The 19,471-nt window shown below is 59.0% G+C and overlaps 1 protein-coding gene across 1 annotated transcript in view; it reads right to left on the reverse strand.

The window, feature by feature from the left end:
* The window catches only part of COL5A1 (collagen type V alpha 1 chain), a 178,068-nt gene extending 165,084 nt beyond the window's left edge, over nucleotides 1-12,984 (reverse strand). The window contains 1 exon segment of the mRNA XM_032261945.1: nucleotides 12,439-12,984. Within this exon segment, the coding sequence (XP_032117836.1) occupies nucleotides 12,439-12,556 (118 nt within the window). The 5' untranslated portion in view covers nucleotides 12,557-12,984.
* Between the last annotated feature and the right edge of the window lie 6,487 nt (nucleotides 12,985-19,471).

Consider the following 19,471-nt stretch of genomic DNA (forward strand, 5'->3'; position numbering starts at 1 on the left):
CATATTATCTATAAACTACACCCCTCCCCACCCCCATATTATCTATACTACACCCCCTGCCCCACAGATTGCACCCTCACGGCCCTTGGCTGACCGTTAGCGTGCTCTGAGGTCCCTGGCTGGCCCTGAACCTGCGAGCAGCGCCTCCAGTACTTCTTTCACACTCTAGAAGCCAGTTATCCCTCCCAACCTCCGCCACTAGCAGCAACAGCCTTGTAAGATAACAGCCACCTCCGGTGAGAATTACAGAACACCAACCATGGCCATGCCGATCAGAGCAGCGAGCATCGTCAGCAGCACCACAGCTGCACCTGCTGCTCGCACTGCACCGGGCCATGTCCGGGCGCACCTAGGGCTTTACGTCCACAGCGATATCACATCCTTAGATCCTCACAGCCGGTCCAGGTAGGTGGTGCTATTGACTCCGATATGCAGATAAGCTGCCCCAGATCAGAGGTCAAGCAGCATGTTGGAGGTCACACAGCCAGGAGTTCAAACCTGCTCTCTTGGCCTCCGAAGCCCCCGGTCCCTGAGCATCACCGCTTCCCTCCTCAGCCGGCGGTCTCTCTGCAAAGGTCCCAGTGGTGTCTGTGAGCTAGTGATGGGCACAGGCCCTGCAAAAGGGCGGAGAGGGCTGGAGGGAGGCACAGGCCCTGCCCTCCCCTGCTCAATGTTTCCCAAACTGGTCACTGCCACTGCATTTGGGGGGCAGGACCAGGAGTTTGTCAGAGCCACAGGCTCCAGGCTCCACTGCAGACCCTCGGAATCTAAATCTTCAAGGTAGGGCTCCAGGGCTCCTACCCCTGCCCACTGTGGGGGACCCAGGCTCCATGCTCCGTCTCTCATCCCCCCAGAGCCCCACCCTGCAGGAAGCTGGACCTGCCCATTCTCCTCCTTTGCTCCCAGTCAATCCCAGAAGCAACTCCAGCCCAGAGCTACAGACCCATAGAACTCCAACCCCCGGCAAAATGGCAGTGCAGCTGCTGTCTTGGTACCAGGCCTCTGTGACAGGGCATTCTCAGAGGGCAGGACAGGGCAGGGGACCCTGCTGCAGGTACCAGGGGCTCCAACAAGCTCATGTGCCAGAGTGACCATGGGACAGCCTGGTGGGCACAGCATCCCCCAGTGCCCTCTGGGTCCTCACCCACAGCCTTCTGGCTGAGATCAGCCTGGCCATGCAATTCTGTCTCCTGTGGCACTTCTGAAAGCCCAGCTCAGTTCTGTGGCCTGGCAGCCTCCTGCAAGTCACCTCACGGGGCCACCTTTGATCTCTGCATGTCATGCCTGGGACACACGGTAATTAACGGTAATGGCCATAGCCAGCTGTGGTGGCCCTAGCGGTTTACATGACTCAATTCTGAGTCCTCTAAGCATGCCCCTGAAACAGGTATTACTTTCATGCCCACTTGACAGATGGAGAAACTGAGGCACGAGAAGGTGCTAGAAGTGCTTTGGTGGCACAGAGCTCAGGCACGGGAGGACGCCACGCAGCCCAGCTGAGGGGCCGAGGGTGTGGGACACAGTGGCCCTTCGTCCTCCCAGGTCGGGGCCTCCAGGGGCTCTGAGCTTCTGTGAGTTCCACCTCTGCCTCCCTGGGGTGGGGACCCGCCCTGCCCCCCACACAGATGCAGGAAACAGATCCTACAATGCCGGCCCTAGAGACCCCAGCCCTACAGATCCACAGTCCTACAGACCCCCAGCCTGAGAGACCCCTGACCCTGTAGACCCCCCAGCCCCAGGCCCCCTGCCTAAGAAACCCCAGCCCTGCAGACCGCCATCCTATAGAACTCTGGCCAACAGACCCCCAGCCCTATAAACCCTCAGTCCCACAAACCCCTGGCTTTGCAGAGCCTGGCCCTGTGGACGTCACATAGTAGGGATGGTGGGAGGTCTGGATGGGGGGGAGCCGCTGGGAGACGCACAGACAGGACTTGGCCAGCAAGCTGAGGTGAGTTTGGAGGAGGGTCCTCCTCTTTCGGAGACCGAAATGGTGACCACAGAAAGGAGCTGATGTCTGGCACTGGCTTCGAAATCGCCGGGTGCAGGGGCGTGAGCTGGCGTCGGGCTGGAACGGGGCTGGCTGTGGGCTGGTCCCTGTGGCCGCGGGCGGAACAGGCCTTCCCGTGAGAAGGACATCAACCACAGCAGACTCTCATGGCCCAACCCATGGGAAACCCCTTCTCTGAAGGCTCACCTGCCCCCAGGGCCTCCCTGCCCCCTAAGACCTGCCGGAGAGTGAGGTGCTCTCTTTGGAGATGAGCAAGCGCCCCCACCAGGTGTGCAGGGGAAGAGCACCGTGACCCCTTTTTGATGGGGAAGCTACCCATAAAGTGGGGGGTTACTGAGGGGGGCGGGGGAACAGCTACACCCTCCTCACTTCTCTCCAGTGCTGCTTCTCCCCACCCCACGACCACCATTAATGCTGACACCCAAGAGCCTGCGCTCGCGGACACAGAAAGACTCGTGGTTTGAGGCGTGGCGCCGGACGCCCCAGCACCAGCGTGGGCCGGGAACTTACCTTGTTAGAAAAACAGTTTCCCGGGCCCAGCCCAGGCCTCCTGAGCCAGAAACGGTCTGTGCCTTAAGAGAGGCCTCTGGGGGGATTCTGGGCCTCTGGTCTACAGCAGGAAGAGAAACCCTGGACCTGTCCTAAGAAAAGGCCCCCCTCCAGTCTCACAGATGAGCCGAGGCCTTGGAGGGGCCACAGAATCTCAGCTTCACTTCTTCTTTCCACGACTCCTGCAGCATCCAGGCTGGGTCAGTCTGTTTGGTGGGGGCTGTCCCGTGCACCGTGGGGTGCAGAGTGGCATCCCCAGACTCCCCCCACGACAGGCCAACAGCCCTGCCCGCACCCCCAGGTAGGACAATCAGAAGACATCTCCAGACATTGCCACATGTCCCCAAATGGTCCGGGCTGAGAACCCATGCTGTCCACCTGCTTCAGGGGCAGGAGGATGGCCCGGCGTTCCTGGTGGGACAGCGGCTCCCCGCCCTTCTCCCTGGGGATAGCTCCACCTGGGGCATCTCCTTGCCCCACCCAGCAGAGCCTTACACGGGCCCTGCTGTCACCAGCTCGCCGTCACCACCACACGGGCCCAAGGACGCTCCGTGCGTTCTCAACCTTCAGCGGAGACAGCTCTACTGCTCACGCGGCACTTTTTGACCTAAACCACCGTTATTGAGACGATGACCCTAAATAGCGTGAATAATAATTACCTAGGAAGCTATCAAAATAGCAGTCAGAAATGTCGTTCCCTGCTCTTCCATCAAGAGCACCCTGCATCCCACCTCAGCCACGTGAACGTGCTGTGGCCAAAGGGGCTGAGAAGAGGCAGGGCCACTTCCTCCTACTCTTCCTAAGGCCTCTGGGAGTCAACAGCCCTCCTTAGGAAGACAGAAGGGGAACGTCCACAGGATCACGGACAAAGGACACTTTCTCCTCGCTCTCCTTTCCCCAAGGGAAGAGCAGAGAAACAGCGCAGGCAGAGGATTTCAGATCATCCCCAGCGAAAGAAAACAAAACGGGACATCGAGGGAAGAAAAGCAGCAGCCAGGACAGGTCCTGGGAACCTCCCCGACGACACAGCTCCGAGAAGGCAGAGGACCTGAGAAAAGGCCCACCAGGGTCCCTCTGCCCCCACCCGCCATCTCTCCCCACACCCGGGCTTGCCCATCACCCCCACAACAGGCCCCAGTGACTGATCTAAGTGTGTGCAGAGAATGCAGACGGCTGGGCCTCTGTCCTGCAGAAGAGACGAAACCACAGCTGGAAAACACGAGACCACCTCGCTCTCCGGTGTACATTTCTGTTTTTACTTTTTTGAGACGGAACTCACTCTGTCACCCAGGCTAGAGTGCAGTGGCACAAACACAGCTCACTGCAGCTTCAGCCTCCCTGGCTCAAGCGATCCTCCCGCCTCAGCCTCTCAAGTAGCTGGGACCACAGGCACACACCACCACCACACCTGGCTAACTGTTTCTGAAATATGTGTAGAGGCAGGGTCTCCCTATGTTGCCCAGGTTTGATGTGCAATTTTTTTTTTTTTTTTGAGACGGAGTCTCACCCTGTCGCCCAGGCTGGAGTGCAATGGTGCAATCTCAGCTCACTGCAACCTCTACCTCCCAGGTTCAAATGATTCTCCTGCCTTGGCCTCCAGAGTAGCTGGGGTTACAGGCGCCCGCCACCATGCCCAGCTATTTTTTGTATTTTTAGTAGAGACGGGGTTTCACCATGTTGGCCAGGATGGTCTCAAACTCCTGACCTTGTGAAAAGTGCTGGGATTACAGGCGTGAGCCACATGCCCAGCCTTAATGTGCGTTTTTATGCATCTGAAAGAAGGAGAAACTGAGGCAGAGGCTCCATGTACGCACTGTTGCCTGGGGTCTTGGCTACCCTTCTGAAGCGCTGGGACCCAGTTGCCATGGGGGCTGGCCCCCAGCAAACAAGCAGGAGGGAGCAGACCATGCTGCCCTCACCTGGCCTGGAGAATGGACGGAGGGATTTTTCGTCCGTGCTTGTGACCGTACTGACCTGCACCAAAATGCAGGCCATGCAGCCACCAGGAGGTGGAGGGTGGTTTTCATTCCTTTGCGCCAGCTGGACTCAAAGAGCCAGACTGGTGCGTCTGCAGAACGCACCGATCCCACCTGGCATGGAGGGCAGGGCTGGGGATCACAGGTGCTGACAGGAGCACCCTCAGAGCATGGTCCGGTGTGAATATGAAAATATGAACAGGAGCCAGAGGAAGAACACACATGGGAACATGCCCTCTGCATCCACCAATGGGAGCCCCCCATCAGACCCCTGAGGGGTGCGCCGCAAAGGGCTGGCCTTAGAGAAGCAGGCTGGCCTCTGCTTGGCCACCGCCCCACGGGGTGGCTGGTGCCTCCCTCGACTGGCTGTGGCCACACCCTACTCCCACTTCTGCCACACCTGACTCGGTAAAACCACCTGTTCAGACGGCTAACTCCCCCACTGCGGCGGAAGACCCGGCAGGGCACAGACGCTCACCCATCGCTCACCTGTGCCCCCGCACAGGTCCAGCTCGTGTCAGGGTCCAGAAATGCTGCCAAGCAAACCTGCTGGAGCCCAACATCTTCACAGAGGGACTTCGCCCGTTCCTTCTGTGCCCCTGCAGGAGAACGAGTGCTGGTCCCTGGAGCCAGCCACCGGCGGAATGGAAGACGGTCACTTCTCCAGCTTACAACGCCACGTGTTCTCGCTGGGAGATCACTGTTTTCCCAACGCAAATGTCAGAGTTGTTCAAATTGCTCCTGCTACATACACACATTTTTATGTCATTTTGTGGCATTTATTAAAAAATAAAGAGGCCCCCAGAAACCCTATTGCCGAGGTCCTGGCAAGGAAGAAAAGGATAGAAGAGTAATTTCCCCACAAGAACACGGGTCTAGGAAACAGAAAATAAAAGAATCTTCCATTTCAAGGGCAGAGACATCTCAGCAAATAGGCTGAGCCCATGTCCCCAGAGCTCTGTGTAATTAAATTTTGAGAAAAGTGGGTCAGGCTGTGGCTCCATTTCTTAGGTCTGAATCACCAAAGGATGGTGACATTTATTGCTAATATGGGGTTATTACCTAGTTTAAGATTCCTCCAGAAAAACTCCTCTGCTGATAGGAAGCTGAGGGTGTGACAGCTCAGACTATCGGCCTGGACAACTCAAAGTGACCCCCACCCTCCACTGAGCATCCAACCACCAATTCATTCATTCCACCGTCTTCTCTCCAGTGGCCTGGGATTGGCACAGAAACAACATCTGGGATGGCAAAGTGAGTGTCCCTGCCCCCTCCACCACCAACCTCACCCACCCCTGCAATGCCTCCTGGTGATCAGCCACCACCTGCTGTCACGTCACGGAGACAGAACAGAGCCTGCAGCTGGGAGGTGCACAGGGGCCCCCACCTCCTGGACCTCAGTTCCTTGTAAAGAGCAAGTGGCTGGAAGAGGCAGGGGAGGGCCACGCTGAGCACTGAACTTGGCCTGGCCCAAAACTGCCCAAGGATGCACCTTCCCGGCTCAGGCTCAGAGCCTCAGAGGCAGCGAGCAGTGAGTGATCTCCTGAACCGACCACGGGTGCCTCTTCTCCTGCGTATCCAACGAGGGAAGCAGCAGTGTGACCCCACACAGGACAGCAAAGGAGCACGCACAGGCCGGCGAGCAGAGAGCCCCGAACCCCCTCACAGTCTCCCGCTGCACTGGAACCCCTGGGTGGCAAGGGCAGTAACCGGGCCTTACTCTGTGCTTTATGTGAGTAATGCATTCATTAGACATCACTAACAACCTACCGTAGTTACAGCAATCGCCCTCTTCTTACAGATGGGGAAACTGAGGCACGGGGCAGTTAAAATGCACCACTGGTAGACATTGGAACCAGGATAGGAATCCAGGCATCTTGCTGGCTGCCTGTCCTTTGCCAGCATGCCACCCTGGTCCTCACACCATGTCCTGGGGGCTGCAGTCCCACCTACGAGCAGGGCTGCATTCGTCAGGGCTTTCTTAGAGGGACAGGACTAATACGAATAGAAATCACAGAACTACATATATATATAAAGGGAAGTTTATTAAGCATTAGCTTACACAATCACAGGGTCCCACAATAAGCCATCTGCAGGCTGAGGAGCAAAGGGGAGCCAGTCCAAGTCCCACACCTGAAGAACTTGGAGTCTGATGTCCAGGGACAGGAAGCATCCGGCACGGGAGGAAGATGTAGGCTGGAGACCAGGCCCATCTCGCCTCCGTGTGCTTTTCTGCTTGCTTTAAATCAGCTGGCGGCTGACTGGATGGCGCCCACCTGATGAAGGGGGGGTCTGCCTTTCCCAGCCCACTGACTCAAATGTTAATCTCCTTTGGCAACACCCTCACAGACACACCCAGGACGAATACTTTGTATCCTTCAGTCCAATCAAATTGACACTCGGTGTCACCAGCACAAGGGCCAATGCAGCCTCTGCCTCCAGGATCACGGCACATCCACCAGCCAGGCCGTAAACTTTAAAACTGACACTGGGCGCAGCACTGACGCCAGACGAGTGGATTACACAAGAGAACGGAAACAGGAGAAGCAGAAGCCATTATGTCACATCGCCCTCCTGGGAGCTTAAAAAGACACACAAGATTGTCGAACCCAGCTGGCCCCGGCTTGCCCTGTGGCAGAACCCACAGCCTTATGGTCAACCGGCAGGCTCCACGTGTCACCTCCTCCTCTGCCTTCCAGCCAGGGCTGGGGCACAGGAAGAAGAGAAATGTTGCCTTGCCACGAGCTCCTCAGACACACCAGGCCCTACATGTGGAATCAGCCCTGGGCAGCCATGTGAACGCATGTATGTGTGCAAGGATTTGTGTGTACGTGTGCAAGGATTCGCATGTACATGTGCAGGGATTCGCATGTATGTGTGCAAGGGTTCACATGTGTATGCACTCATACACATGTACGCCCACAACCACGGGCGTGCGTACAAATCACACGGAGACACACATCACACACACGTGCACACGGCCTGACACACATACACACAATGCACACCTGAGTACAACCCTGGAATTGGCTTCTAAAGCCTTTCACGTGCATCACGTCCCATGGCCTGGACGATGACCCCATGAGGCTCCGTGGGAAAGTGAAGGACTGAGGCCAAGGAAGTCAAGGGGGCAGCGCAGACCGGCTGAGCCGACGACAGCAGAGTCCCGGGGGGGCTTGGCAGGGCCAGACCCTCCACAGGCGCACCTTCTTCGCCTGTGCTTCTGAGACACCTACATCTAAAGAGGGCTGTGGGGACACTGCTCTTTCCTCCTGTAAAAGCACTACGGAAGACGGAGGTGATGGGAATGCCCCCACAGAGCCAGTGCTGAGTACAGGTCAGCAGTCCGCAAAGCTGCTCACAGGTGTGGTCTCCATCCATCTTCACAGCCATGCCTCAAAGCCAGAAATGCAGTTTTACCCATGTTCAGGGGAGGAAGCTAGGGCGCAGTGACTTGCCCCTCCCAGCCCACCCGACGGCTCCCCAGAGGAGGGGAAACTCAGCTCCGGCCTCACACCGACCTTGCTGACCTGGGGTTCAGTAATCTGATTGCCAAGGAATGTCCCCTCCCACATCAGACCACCTGCCACCCAGCACAGGTACCCAAAATCATCACCAGAGGCCCCCACATCCTGAGGCACAGCTGTGGTGCTGTCTGCAGAGCTGTGCAGACCAGGCTCACGGTGTCGCCACAGCCCCACCGAAGGGATGCAGGGGGACTGGGGCAGAGAAAGGGTTAAGGAAGGTCCCGGGATCTGCCACGTCCTTTGTGGGCACTTGCATTCTCCTGACAAACGGTGCTGGGGGCACCTGCCAAGCCCATGAACGAGGGGCTTTCCAGCCAAGGGAGACACTGAGGATAGCTGGGGGACACGATGTGGAATGTCCTGTCAGGAAGGACGGAAGAGGGCCAGGTGAAGGCCAGAGGTGGAGGAGGACCCCACTGAGGAGGTTCATTTCTGCAATAAAAGGAAGAAGAGGAGGGGAGGCCAGTGTCACACCGCCTCCTCCAGGAAGCTCCCCAGCTCTCCCCAGTGCAGTTAAGCCTCCCAGATTGTCGGACACAAGACCCAGCACATCCCACGTGGGCCCCTGAGTAAAATTCACAGAGTCCGCCTGTCAGACCGTGAGCTCCTGGAGGGAAACGGGGATCCCTCCCATTCGCCTCTGTCTCCCCGTGATAGGCCCAGCCCAGGTGAAAAGGCCAAAGCCTTCAGCAGCCAGGCAAGTGATGCAGATGCTCGGAGAGGCCTGGGTGGCCAAGAGTGAGTGGTGGGGACAGCGGCTGCTGCATCCCTCCTGAAGGCACTGGAGTAAAAAGAGGAGTGAGGGAGGGACGAAGGGAAGGAAGGAAGGGGATGGGAGGGTCGGAGGGAGGAAGGGGGAGGGAAGGATGGAGGAGGAAGGAAGGGGATGGGAGGGTCGGAGGGAGAAAGGGGGGAGGGATGAAGGGAAGGAAGGAAGGGGATGGGAGGGTCGGAGGGAGGAAGGGGGGAGGGAAGGATGGAGGAGGAAGGAAGGGGATGGGAGGGTCGGAGGGAGGAAGGGGGAGGGAAGGATGGAGGAGGAAGGAAGGGGATGGGAGGGTCGGAGGGAGGGAGGGGGGGGGGAGGGGGGAGGAGGAAGGGAGGGGATGGGGGGGGGGGAGGGAGGAAGGGGGGAGGGAAGGATGGAGGAGGAAGGAAGAAGAAAGGAACTGCAACACTGTTGGCCAAACGGAATGGTTCTGCCCCCAGGACCCTGTTGGACTGGGCCCCCAGGCTGGAACTCGAGCTCAGGGCCCTGGCCCTCTGCCCGGGGAGAGCTGATAAACCCTTGGGAAGGGAGAAGAGGGAACTCTGACAAGTCAAAGAGTGACCACGCCAGGTGGAGGGCGGATGCCGTCTGAGGGCCCCGAGGCAGGAAGGGAAGACACCTGCCTGGCATCCCTGCTCCCGGCCTCCTCAGGCTCTGTCCCTTCTCAGGCCCAGGCGAGGATGCAGTGATGGTGCCGCTGACCACAGGCCAGGCAAGTGCCAGCCCCTCCACTCCCCTGTGTAACTGTCTCCCAAGACCGTTCCCAGAGCCATGTCACGTGACGGGGTGCTGCTCCAGATGCAGCTTCGCTGGGACTCCCATGTGGGTGCCCTCGGGAAGCGTTGGGGACTCATCCCAGCCCTCCAGCAGGGCAGCTCACTGCTCCGCACAGCCCCTGCTCCACCCATCAAGGTCTGTCTCCCGGGAAGTGGGACGGGGCGGTCCAGGGAGAAGGCAGGGCAGGCAGACAGGCCAGGCAGCGCGAAGGCAGGGCGGGACGGGCAGCACCAGCTGTGTTCGGCTAAGGCGTGGCGGTGGGGAGTCCAGAAATATCTGCAGGGCGGGGTGAGGAACAGGCTCTGGCCAGCCCCACAGGAGCAGCCCAGGGGTAACATCCCAGAAGAAGCTGCTGTGAGCCTGGCACTGGGAACACGCCCCTGCCTGGGGCCACGGCACTGCTGGGTGGGCACAGCCCTGGGTGGCGACCAAAACTCCAACCCCTCTGGCAAATCTGGACCAGGGCGGGGAGAGGGCTTGGGGAATTCTTGGGGCTTCTGAGCTCCTCCCACTCACTGCTCTTTTATGGGGAGAGGGAGGGAGGGGGCAGAGGATGGAAAAGGATGTCCTTCCAGCCAACTCGATTGAGTCAGAGGAAATTTAACCATTTGATATCTGTCAAGTCTCACAAAACTTGGCCGACTCTCCCCACAAATTATTGCAAAAAGCAGTCACGTGACTGGAGTCAACCAATGGCATGTAGAGGAGATGACCTCAATTTCCAAATATTGGGGTCATGTTTCATTTCCCATACTCTCCTTCCCCGTTACACTGTTCAGCAGCCCCAAATGCAATCTTACTTTTCATTCCTTCACACACTTGGCCAAAAGAAGGCAGGCAAAAGAGCCGTGTTCAGAAAACCCTTGGGAAACATCTGGCAAAGCTGAAGATGGAGAAGAGGGCAGGCACTTGCCGGTGACTCCTGGCTGCGCCTGCATCTCCAGCGGACAGCCACCCGCTCTGGCCACGCTCGGAGGACGCCTTCCAAATAGGTCCCACCCTGGGAGGTGGAGAGACATTGGCAAAACCCACCAAGAAATGTGGCCTCTTCACATGCTTCCAAAACTCGGTTTTGACAAAAGCGAAATGTCCAACTTTATAGCCAGCAGCGCTGGGCCATCATCACACTGCCACTTCCAAGGAGGTGCACTTCGGTTATCGAGGGCAACCAGAGAGGGAATGACAGCATGGAGGTAGGAGGTGGGCAGGAGGCAGGGAGGGAAATGGTTCCTCAAGCCCGGTCCAGTGCACGGTCCCCAGCCAGTGCCCAGCCCCAGCTGTCTAGGGTGACAATTTACCCCAAGGATTCCCTCCCGAGTTTCTGGGGAAAGCCCTCAGAGGCGCTGAGACAGGGTCCATCCCCCGGCAATGGCACGATCCCTGACCACACCTTCTTTCTCCTCTCCATCTTTCTGGGGACCCCTATTGTCCCCCACCTTCAAATGACCCCTGGAGAAACACAAGCCCAGTGAGCGCAGGGTCAGGAGAGAGTCGGTGGCGGCCCAGGGATGAGAGCCCAGGTCCTGGGAGCCAAGCCAGGCTCCTGGCTCCTCCCCCAGAGCCACAGGGCAGCCCCCACACCCTGACTCCAGCTCAGCCAGTTAGCCCAACAAGCACTCATCGTGCCAGGAAAAAGGAAAAGAGTATTTTAATTGACAAGCGGAACACAGACAATCATTCTTCCCACTTGTCTTCCAATCGTGAAGCAGAGAGAAGCACTCTCGCCGGCAGGCAGAGGGCTGGTCCAGCATCCGCTGAGCCCAATGTCCCATTGCTCTGCCTGCCACTTCTCCTGATCTGGCAGCGCACGGCTCTGAGCCTCCATCTCCCCACTTGTCAATAAGAATTCAGGGGACCTTCCCGAGCTGGGAACTCCAATGTTCGAGGGTCTGTGAAAGCCCACCCCACCATTAACTACCAAGAGTGATACCTAGAAAAAGTCCCCTGTCAGGAAGCTGCGCCAGGGAGAGTTGAAGCCTGGAGAACCCAGGCAGCGACGCAGACAGCCCCCGCCTAACAGCACCCTCCCAGGGAAGCAGGGCTCCTTCTAAGGGCTGACCCTTGGCAGAAGAAATCCCACATCTGCATATCATCGCAACCACTCAGAGCCCCGCCTGCAAGCCCATCTCTCTGGCTTTGCTCCAGGCTTCCAGTCCCTCAGCAGCTAACCCAGGAAAAGCTGCCTTCCTGGGATCAAGCAGTTTGGGGGTGGGATTAGGGGCAGGGCTGTCTACCACCCCGCAGGGGTCCCCAGAGCCCCCAACACTTAGGTGACCAAGGCTGCAGGAACCGCTGTCCCCGGGGGAAGCCGGGCGCCGGCCCAGCCTCGAGCGAGCGTGCCTGGGGGAAGTTCAGTGCTGGGGGCCAGGCTTCTGGGAATCCCCCCACCCCCAGGAGTCCCGGGATTTGAAGGGCTGTGACTCTAGGGGGCGGCCCTGCCCGGTTTTGAGCAGAGGAAGTTCTGCTGTAGGGCTGTGTGGGCCCAAGCTGGGCTTTCCTGGGATGTGGGACACAGAAGGAAGGTTTCGGGACAAAAGTTTGCCCGCCTCGTGGACAACCCCTCCTGCGGATCCAGCTCTCGGCCCTTCCTCCGGCTCGCGCGACAACCCCACCCGGCCCGCGCGCTTGGGGAGGGGGCGGCGGCGCGCCCGCGGGCATCGTAGCTGCGTGTCGTCATCTCGGGGGGGCCCAGCAAATGGCATTCGTGCATTCCACAGGCCAAGGAAGAAAAGTTCTGCGGGCGAAGGCGCCCGGGGATGACAGCGGCGCCCGAGCCGAGCGCGCCCCATCCCCATCCCCATCCCGCAGCCCCGCGCCCCGGGGCGCTCTTACCTGCGCGGCTCGGAGGCGGCGCCCACAGCAGCAGCAGCAGCAGCAGCAGCGGAAGGGGCAGCAACGGGGAGCCCGGGCGGAGCGGGCTGCGCGCTTTCCAGCGGGTATGGACGTCCATGCCGGCGGGGCGCGGGCCGGGGCGCACAGGGGCGCTCGGTGGCGCGCGGGGACGCACGGGGGCGCGGGGCACGGCCCGGGCAGCGCGCTCAGCGGGGACCGCACCGCTTAGGAGGTCATGGGGACCTCGGCACCCCCCGTTCTTCTTTGTGGCGGCGGCTGTTCTGGAAGGGGCGGCTGGCGCGCTCGCCCACGGGCGGGAGGGCTCGACTTTGGCCCGCGGGGCGGCCGGGACCCCGCTCGGCTCGCTGGCCCTCGCCTCCTCCTCCTCCTCCTCCAACTCCTTCTCGCCTCCTCCTCGCCGCCGCCGCCCCGCGACCCGCTCCCCGTGGGCGCTCCGCTCGAGTGAGGTCCTGCGCCAGCCGCGGGGACGGAGAGTGCGGGGCTCGCCTTGGGCGCCGAGCACTTTTCCCCCCTGTTCCTCCCTCCCTCTCTCCTGGAAGGCAGTCGCGGAGGCTGTCGATCCCCCTCGCCCGCAGCAAATCAGAGCCCGGCACTGGGCTCGGCGAGGCCGGCCCCCGCCTCCCACTGGGCGCCGCGGGCGAGGGGGTGGGGACAGCGGGCGAGTCGCGGCGGGGAAGGGGCTGGCCCGGGGCGGAGCCGACTTGGGGCGGGCGCGGCCCCCTCTTCTTTCTCTGCGAGCCGGTAGGCGGGCGGGCCTGGGGCGGCCTCCGAGCCCAGGGGCCCACTCGGGTCCCCCACTCTTCCCACCCCGGGTGCCCGCACCTGGCGGAGCTCCAAGAACCGGTGCAGAGGGGCCCCGAAGTTTGATCACTTCGAGTTAAAAAGAAAGTTGCAGCTCACCCCGCCTAACTTTTCCTTCAACGTGGGGAGTTCAGAGCTCCTCTTCTGGGTGGAGACTAAACTTCCCATCCCCAGCCAGATCAGGGCGCCCAAGACTGTGGCCTACGTGTCAACCCGGACCGAGGACCTGCCTCCTAACTGCAGACTGGCCTGGGACCGAGGTGGGGTCTGACTTCCCAAGGGCTCCCGGTGTGCTTGGACGGGAACATCTGGGTTATTAATCAAGCTGGGTTTGGCTCTGCAGCCCCCAGGCCCCCACCCCTCACGCCTGCCCACTCCCTGGTGGCCCCTCTGCACTAAAAAGGAAACCAAAGAAGACATCCCCATGGGAGTGACAGCTGGCACAGGGAGAAGGAAGCGCTGGGGCCCTGATTCTCCTGCCTGGCTTCTTTAAGCCCCTCAGGGGTCTCCTCCAGCCAGAGGCCCACCAGTCTCTCTGGGTGGTGGGTGGGCGTCTCTCCCTCCGGCTTCCCCAGGACTGGCCTCCCTGCACAGCCCCCTGAAGCCTGACCCACACCCCCCAATGGCTGCGGGGCTCGTTTTTTAAAAGGAAGAAATCAAAATGAATTAAGAAGTCTTTGCAAACCCTGGGCCATCCCCATCCCCTTTGAACAAACAATTTAGCCAGGGGTGCCAGACGGGGCTGGGACTCCCCACTCCAGTTGCGTCTCCAGACTGGGCGTGAAATTCCTCAAATGCTCTTTAATTCCCAACATTCTGGAAACAGGAGGTGAGGGAGTCCTCCGAGGTTAGGTTTGCTGGGATGGCCATGGCAGGCTCAGAGCTGGGTGACAGGTTGCTGCTGCTAACTTGGGGACGAGGCTTATGGTCTCCGTATCTGCCACATATACTCATGTAGGTATCAAATATTTCACAGGAAAAAAATGAGAAGCTCTGCACACACAGACGTGGGCAGGTGCCTGAGATGCATTCAGTAAAGCAAATGTTAGTTCTTTTCTATTTCCGTGTTACTTCACTTTTTATTCACTTTAAGTTCTGGGATACATGTGCAGAGCCTGCAGGTTTGTTTACATAGGTACACACGTACGACGGTGGTTTGCCGCACCCATCCACCTGTCATCTACATTAGGGTATTTTCCCAATGGTTTTCCCTCCCCCCCCCCCCCCCCCGAGAGGCCCCAGAGTGTGATGTTTCCCTCCCTGTACCCATGTGTTCTCACTGTTCAGCTCCCACTTACCGGTGAGAACTTGCGGTGTTTGGTTTTCTGTTCTTGTGTTAGTTTTTTTTTTCAACAAATTGTGTTAGTTTTGTTTGTTTACAACTTGTGTAAGCATATGTGATGAGGGGAAATGTGTGTGAGTTGTGCACATGAGTGTGTGTGTGTGTGTCTGTGTGTTGGTCAACCTGCAGCCACTGGGCCTTTACTTCCCTGTGCCCTTCAGTGAATGAGAAATTCCATCAAGCCCCACCCTCCCAGCCCTCCCCAGCTGTGCTTGGTCATTGGAGTGCCCCAGCCCCACCAGCAAGAAGGCCAGCTTTCCCGGAAGACCAGGGGTACTGACCCAGGCCGTGGCCCGGTTATCTGAAGAGAGCGCAGGCTTTCTGGTTCCAGCTTGGGGGATGTTATCTTTCTCCAAGCGCAAGTGGGGCTCCTTTCTGACAGCCTCATGCCCACATCCGTGCCCAGCAGCAAGCCCTCCTGTGACTCAGAGCCAGCATCTAAACTTTGGCCTGAATTAATATAACTGGTGCCTTGAGAGCTGATACTCAAGTGACCACCCCAAGGTCCCCCAAAAGTTGACTTCTCAGCAACGGTAAGCTGGCTCAGGCTTGCGGCTCAGCAGCCGTGCTCTCGGAGAGCACATGGTGTGGCAGCTTGCAAAGTGACAAATGTGAGTTTCCACCCTCACCTGAGCCTTGAGTTCGGTGGAGAGACCAGCTTCTATCCCACCAGGAAACTCAGAGAGAAGTCTCCAGGCTCGGTGGCTTGATGTCTCAGCCCCGGACTACGGAGGAAGGACCTGGCAGTAGCCATCAAGATTCGAACTCTGGTGCCCAGCTGAGAGTATCAGCCACATCTTAAGGCCTTTGTTGTGCTTGGCCTGGTGCCTCACACTCTTCACCCACACGGGCATCAGTCCTCATGTACCGGTAGGGAATATGGGCATGTCTCCGGTCCCCAGATGAGGAAATCAGGGGCCAGAGAGGGTAGGCGACTTACCCAGGGAACCAGCTCATCCGTGATACGGTCCAGATTTGGACCCAGGTCTCCGGTGCTTGGAGCCCAATGTGCACTCCCTGCCTCCCCGTGGCATCTGGACCACACGCCTGTCGCCAGGACAACCCTGCCCAGATTCAGACAACAGTGACTAGTGCAGATTGTCCCAAACGTCACCATCTTCCATGCCATCCCACAACTGACTGAGCGAGCGACCTTGGAGAACTGTTCATTGCACGCACACTCCTTGCCAACACAGGTGTGCAGGTCACAGGCCCAGAGCAAGGCGCCTGGGTCCCCTCCACATTGACCTGCAATGCAGCAGTGACTCCCACACCCGTACAGAGGTGCTGCCTTGCTTTCCATGTGTGTCTTCCTCATCTTCTATCCATCGCTTCCCATCTAGCCCTCCCTGGATACCTGCTCCTGCTCACGGCACTTGCTGCTTAAGTCTAACCAGGTCCCGTGCCCTGTGCACCCCTGGCCCACCAGGAGTGCCAATGCCCATCACTGCATGTTTCCCACACTGCCCAGCAGAGCGTGGGACAGGCCAGGTGCCCTGCACCTGACACCTGGAGTCTGATGGCCCAACTTCTCCTTCTGAAGCTGTGTTTCTTCTCACTTATTTTTCTGGTGGCAAAGCTGTGGTCTGGACAGAGCAGCCATGGCAAGCATCAAGTGTTGCCTTCACGTGGACATGATGGTTCATCACTGTTTCTGAGGGACCACACCAGCCTCCCAGAGTCATGCCTGGCTGGAAAATGGCCAGCCGCTTCCCAAGACAAAGGCCTCAAGGGGCAGCCAATTCTCCCTTCTTGTCCTTCTCCTAGTTCCGTGGAGGAGGTGGAGGAACAGGTCCTCATGGGGTGCCTGGAGGCAGATGTCTGCTTGCCCTCTAAGCATTCATAGTCCACAGGGTGCTGAAGTGGGCTCAGGAGGGCCTGGCAGAGCGGCTGGAGCTGCCTCACACTGTCCCATGTAGGGGAGGAGTTCCCTCTCACTGCCCAAGGAGAATGCCCTGAACCTACATCCGGGCACCTGAGGCTGCAGCTGTATCCTTCAGCTGATGTCCTGGGACCAGGCCAACTCCAGAGTCACACAGACTTCTGTTCGAATCCCAGCAGCACCAGTCACTAGCCACGTGACCCTGGGCTGGAGGATTCTGTCTCTGAGCCTCAGTTTGCCATCTGTGAATTGGAGGTGAAGAAACTGACCTCTGGGGAGTCCCTGTGAAGCTCAGATGAGAAGGTAGGTGAGGGAGGCCGGGCCAGGTGCTGTGAGCTGGGAGTCCCCCCAGTCCCCGTCCCTCCCTGCTCCCTGCCGCTGGGCACTCATCCTCCCCAGCGTCTTCCAAGCCCCCCGCCCCTCCAGGGCCCCATCTGCTTACCTGCATCATCTCATTCAATGGAGCAACAACCCTTTGAGGTGGGAGGAAACGGAGGCTCAGAGAGGTGAAACTACTCTCTGGAGGTTGAACAGCAAGGGTGTGGCTGAACCCAGTAGCCAGGAACCCAGCTGTTAACCACCATGCAGCCTGCACGTCAGTGGACCGAGGAGGCACAGGGTCCGAGGGCTGGCCCGTGGCTGATGGCGTGCCCTGGCAGTTCCAGAGCCCCAGATCCCCACAGGCCCTGGTTTACCTTCTCACCCACTGGTCTTGCCCACTGCAGCTCCATGTGAGCCGTGGCTTCTCAGCAGACCAGGGGCCACCGCTGTGCCCACAGAGTCCTCCCACAGGACTCTCCCTACACACTGGGGCGGGAAGGATAGGAGGGAGCCCTTTTCAAGCCAGTGTTCTCTCTGAAAAATTACTTGGGGAAATCCGCCACTTTAAAGGCCTTAGACAAAGCGTGTGCTTCATTGCCTTGTTTTTGCAGCCTTCTTCAGCCTGTGTCTGCCAGGTGGAGAGTGGAGGGCAGGGTGAGGGGCGGCGGGGGCTGTGCCCCAGATCACCAGGCACCCCGGGTGTGAGTCAGCACAGGCACCTTAGACCGCGGGGATTTGTTCCCTCACAGTCCTGGATGCTGGAAGTCCGAAGTCAAGGTGGTGGCAGGGCTGGTTTCACCCTCGGCCTCCCGCGGCCTGGAGACGGCATCTTCCCCCGTGTCCGCACACGGCCATTTCTCTGTGTGTGTCTGTGTCCTCATCACCTCTTCCTTTGGGAGCCCCAGTCAGTTGCATAAGGGCCCCCGCTAAGGATCCCACCTTAACTGACTTATCTTATTAAAGGCCCCATCTCCAATCACAGCCGTATTCTGAGGGGCAAGAGCTTCGGTGGACAAATTCTAGGGGGTACACTTCAGCCCCTAAAACTGGACCCCTGCAAATCAATCCCATCCATGGGCTTTTTGCAGAAATCAGAGGACTGAGGGGCTCTGTTTACTGGTGCAGTACAGGATTTTACCCATCTAAGGTACTCTCCTGTTGTGGATTCCGTCACCCCATGGGGGCGGAGGTGGGGACCCTGGCCAGCAGGAGGGGACTCTGGCTTCTGATGAACGTGCCACCACCCTGGCTCCTTGTCCCTCTGGCACATGGGCTGAGCCTCTCCTCAGTGGCACTGTCCGCCCCCGGTGTGAGGTGGGGCCAGCAGAAGGGCCCAGAACACAAGTGCAGATGCAGCGTCTCCTCCAAAAGGCTCCAGGCCCACTCCGGAGTCTCCTCTCTTCTCTTCCCTCCACACAGCAAATTGCCCCCGCTTTCTGTGAGTGGGGTGCCCAGCCCCGTCAGGAGCACATTCTGTCGTGGATATGGAGGAGTGCAGGTGGATAAGTCATAGTCTTTGTGACAGGTGTGTCTGGGAGCAGCTGTGCATGGGACAGGTAAGTACTGGAGCAGGTGGGCACAGAAGCAGGTGGGCATGGGGCACACAGTCAAGCATGGGAGGCTGGAGCGTGGGCCTTGGGACACTGTGTGGTCACGCCTGTGGATCCCTCTGCTTCTCCAGAGAAGCTGCCATGGGTCTGACTTCGGCCTTCCCCGTCCCGGCCTGCAGTCTGTGCTCCATGTAGATGTAGGTGAGAGGGGCCGAGGGGGGCTGAGGGGGGCGAGGAGTGAGAGTGGGTGAGAGTCGTGAGAGGGGTGAGCTGGGAGTAGCCTGGGCAAGCTGTGGTCCAGTGAACTCCGGCCCCATGGTTCCATTTCAAGTGCGATCTGCTGACTCGGACGCTTTCCCCTTGAAGCCTTTCTCCTGCGCTGAACTCCTACCACTGTGTGAAGCTAAAGCCTCTGCCTCCTCTCCATCCCTCAGCCTTCCGCAACCCAGGCTCCGGCAAAGGAGCTGTTCTCCTCTCAGAGCTCCCATCCCGGGACTCCGTGGCACCAGGACCCACAGCCCAATTTATCAAGCCACACACAGCTGGGCGCGGCATCTGACCAAATGCAGGTACAACAGGAGGCTGGAGGTGCTTTCCATCATGGTGGCTTCTCGAGCATGACTGATGGAGGGCCAGGAAGCAGGGCTTTCAACAGCTGAGGGGCTGCCCCTCCTTCAAACCCAGGGACAGGGCAGCATAAATCACCAAGGACTGGCGCCGTGACATCGATGGGTAAAACAGCCTGCTGTCCCTTGGCTGCGCCCGGCCCTCCCGTCTCCCTGGCCCTGCTCCGCCCGCCATGAAGCAAGTCTTTGTTTCCGTGTCATGTCCACGAAGGCCGGTTTTACTGGACCTGGAGATCCCATCAGGTGCCAAGTAAACCCTGCAAAATAATGGGATTTCCAGGCAAGAGAGCCTGTGACAAACACCGAACTGACTCTAGATGCATAGAGCGAGTTCGCCATTAATTCAGGCCACAGGGTGCCCGTTCGCATTTCCAGACGGGGCCTGGCTTGGCATGTCACCCTCCAGGAGAGAATGTCATAGATGAAGATTGAGTTTGCCGCTTAAGAGGAACGTCAGTTGGAACGATCCCCGCTATGAATGCTTTTAAAG

The sequence above is a fragment of the Sapajus apella genome, unplaced genomic scaffold (genome assembly GCF_009761245.1).
Source record: "Sapajus apella isolate SASKATOON/1434 unplaced genomic scaffold, GSC_monkey_1.0 scaffold126, whole genome shotgun sequence".
Lineage (NCBI taxonomy): Eukaryota > Metazoa > Chordata > Mammalia > Primates > Cebidae > Sapajus > Sapajus apella.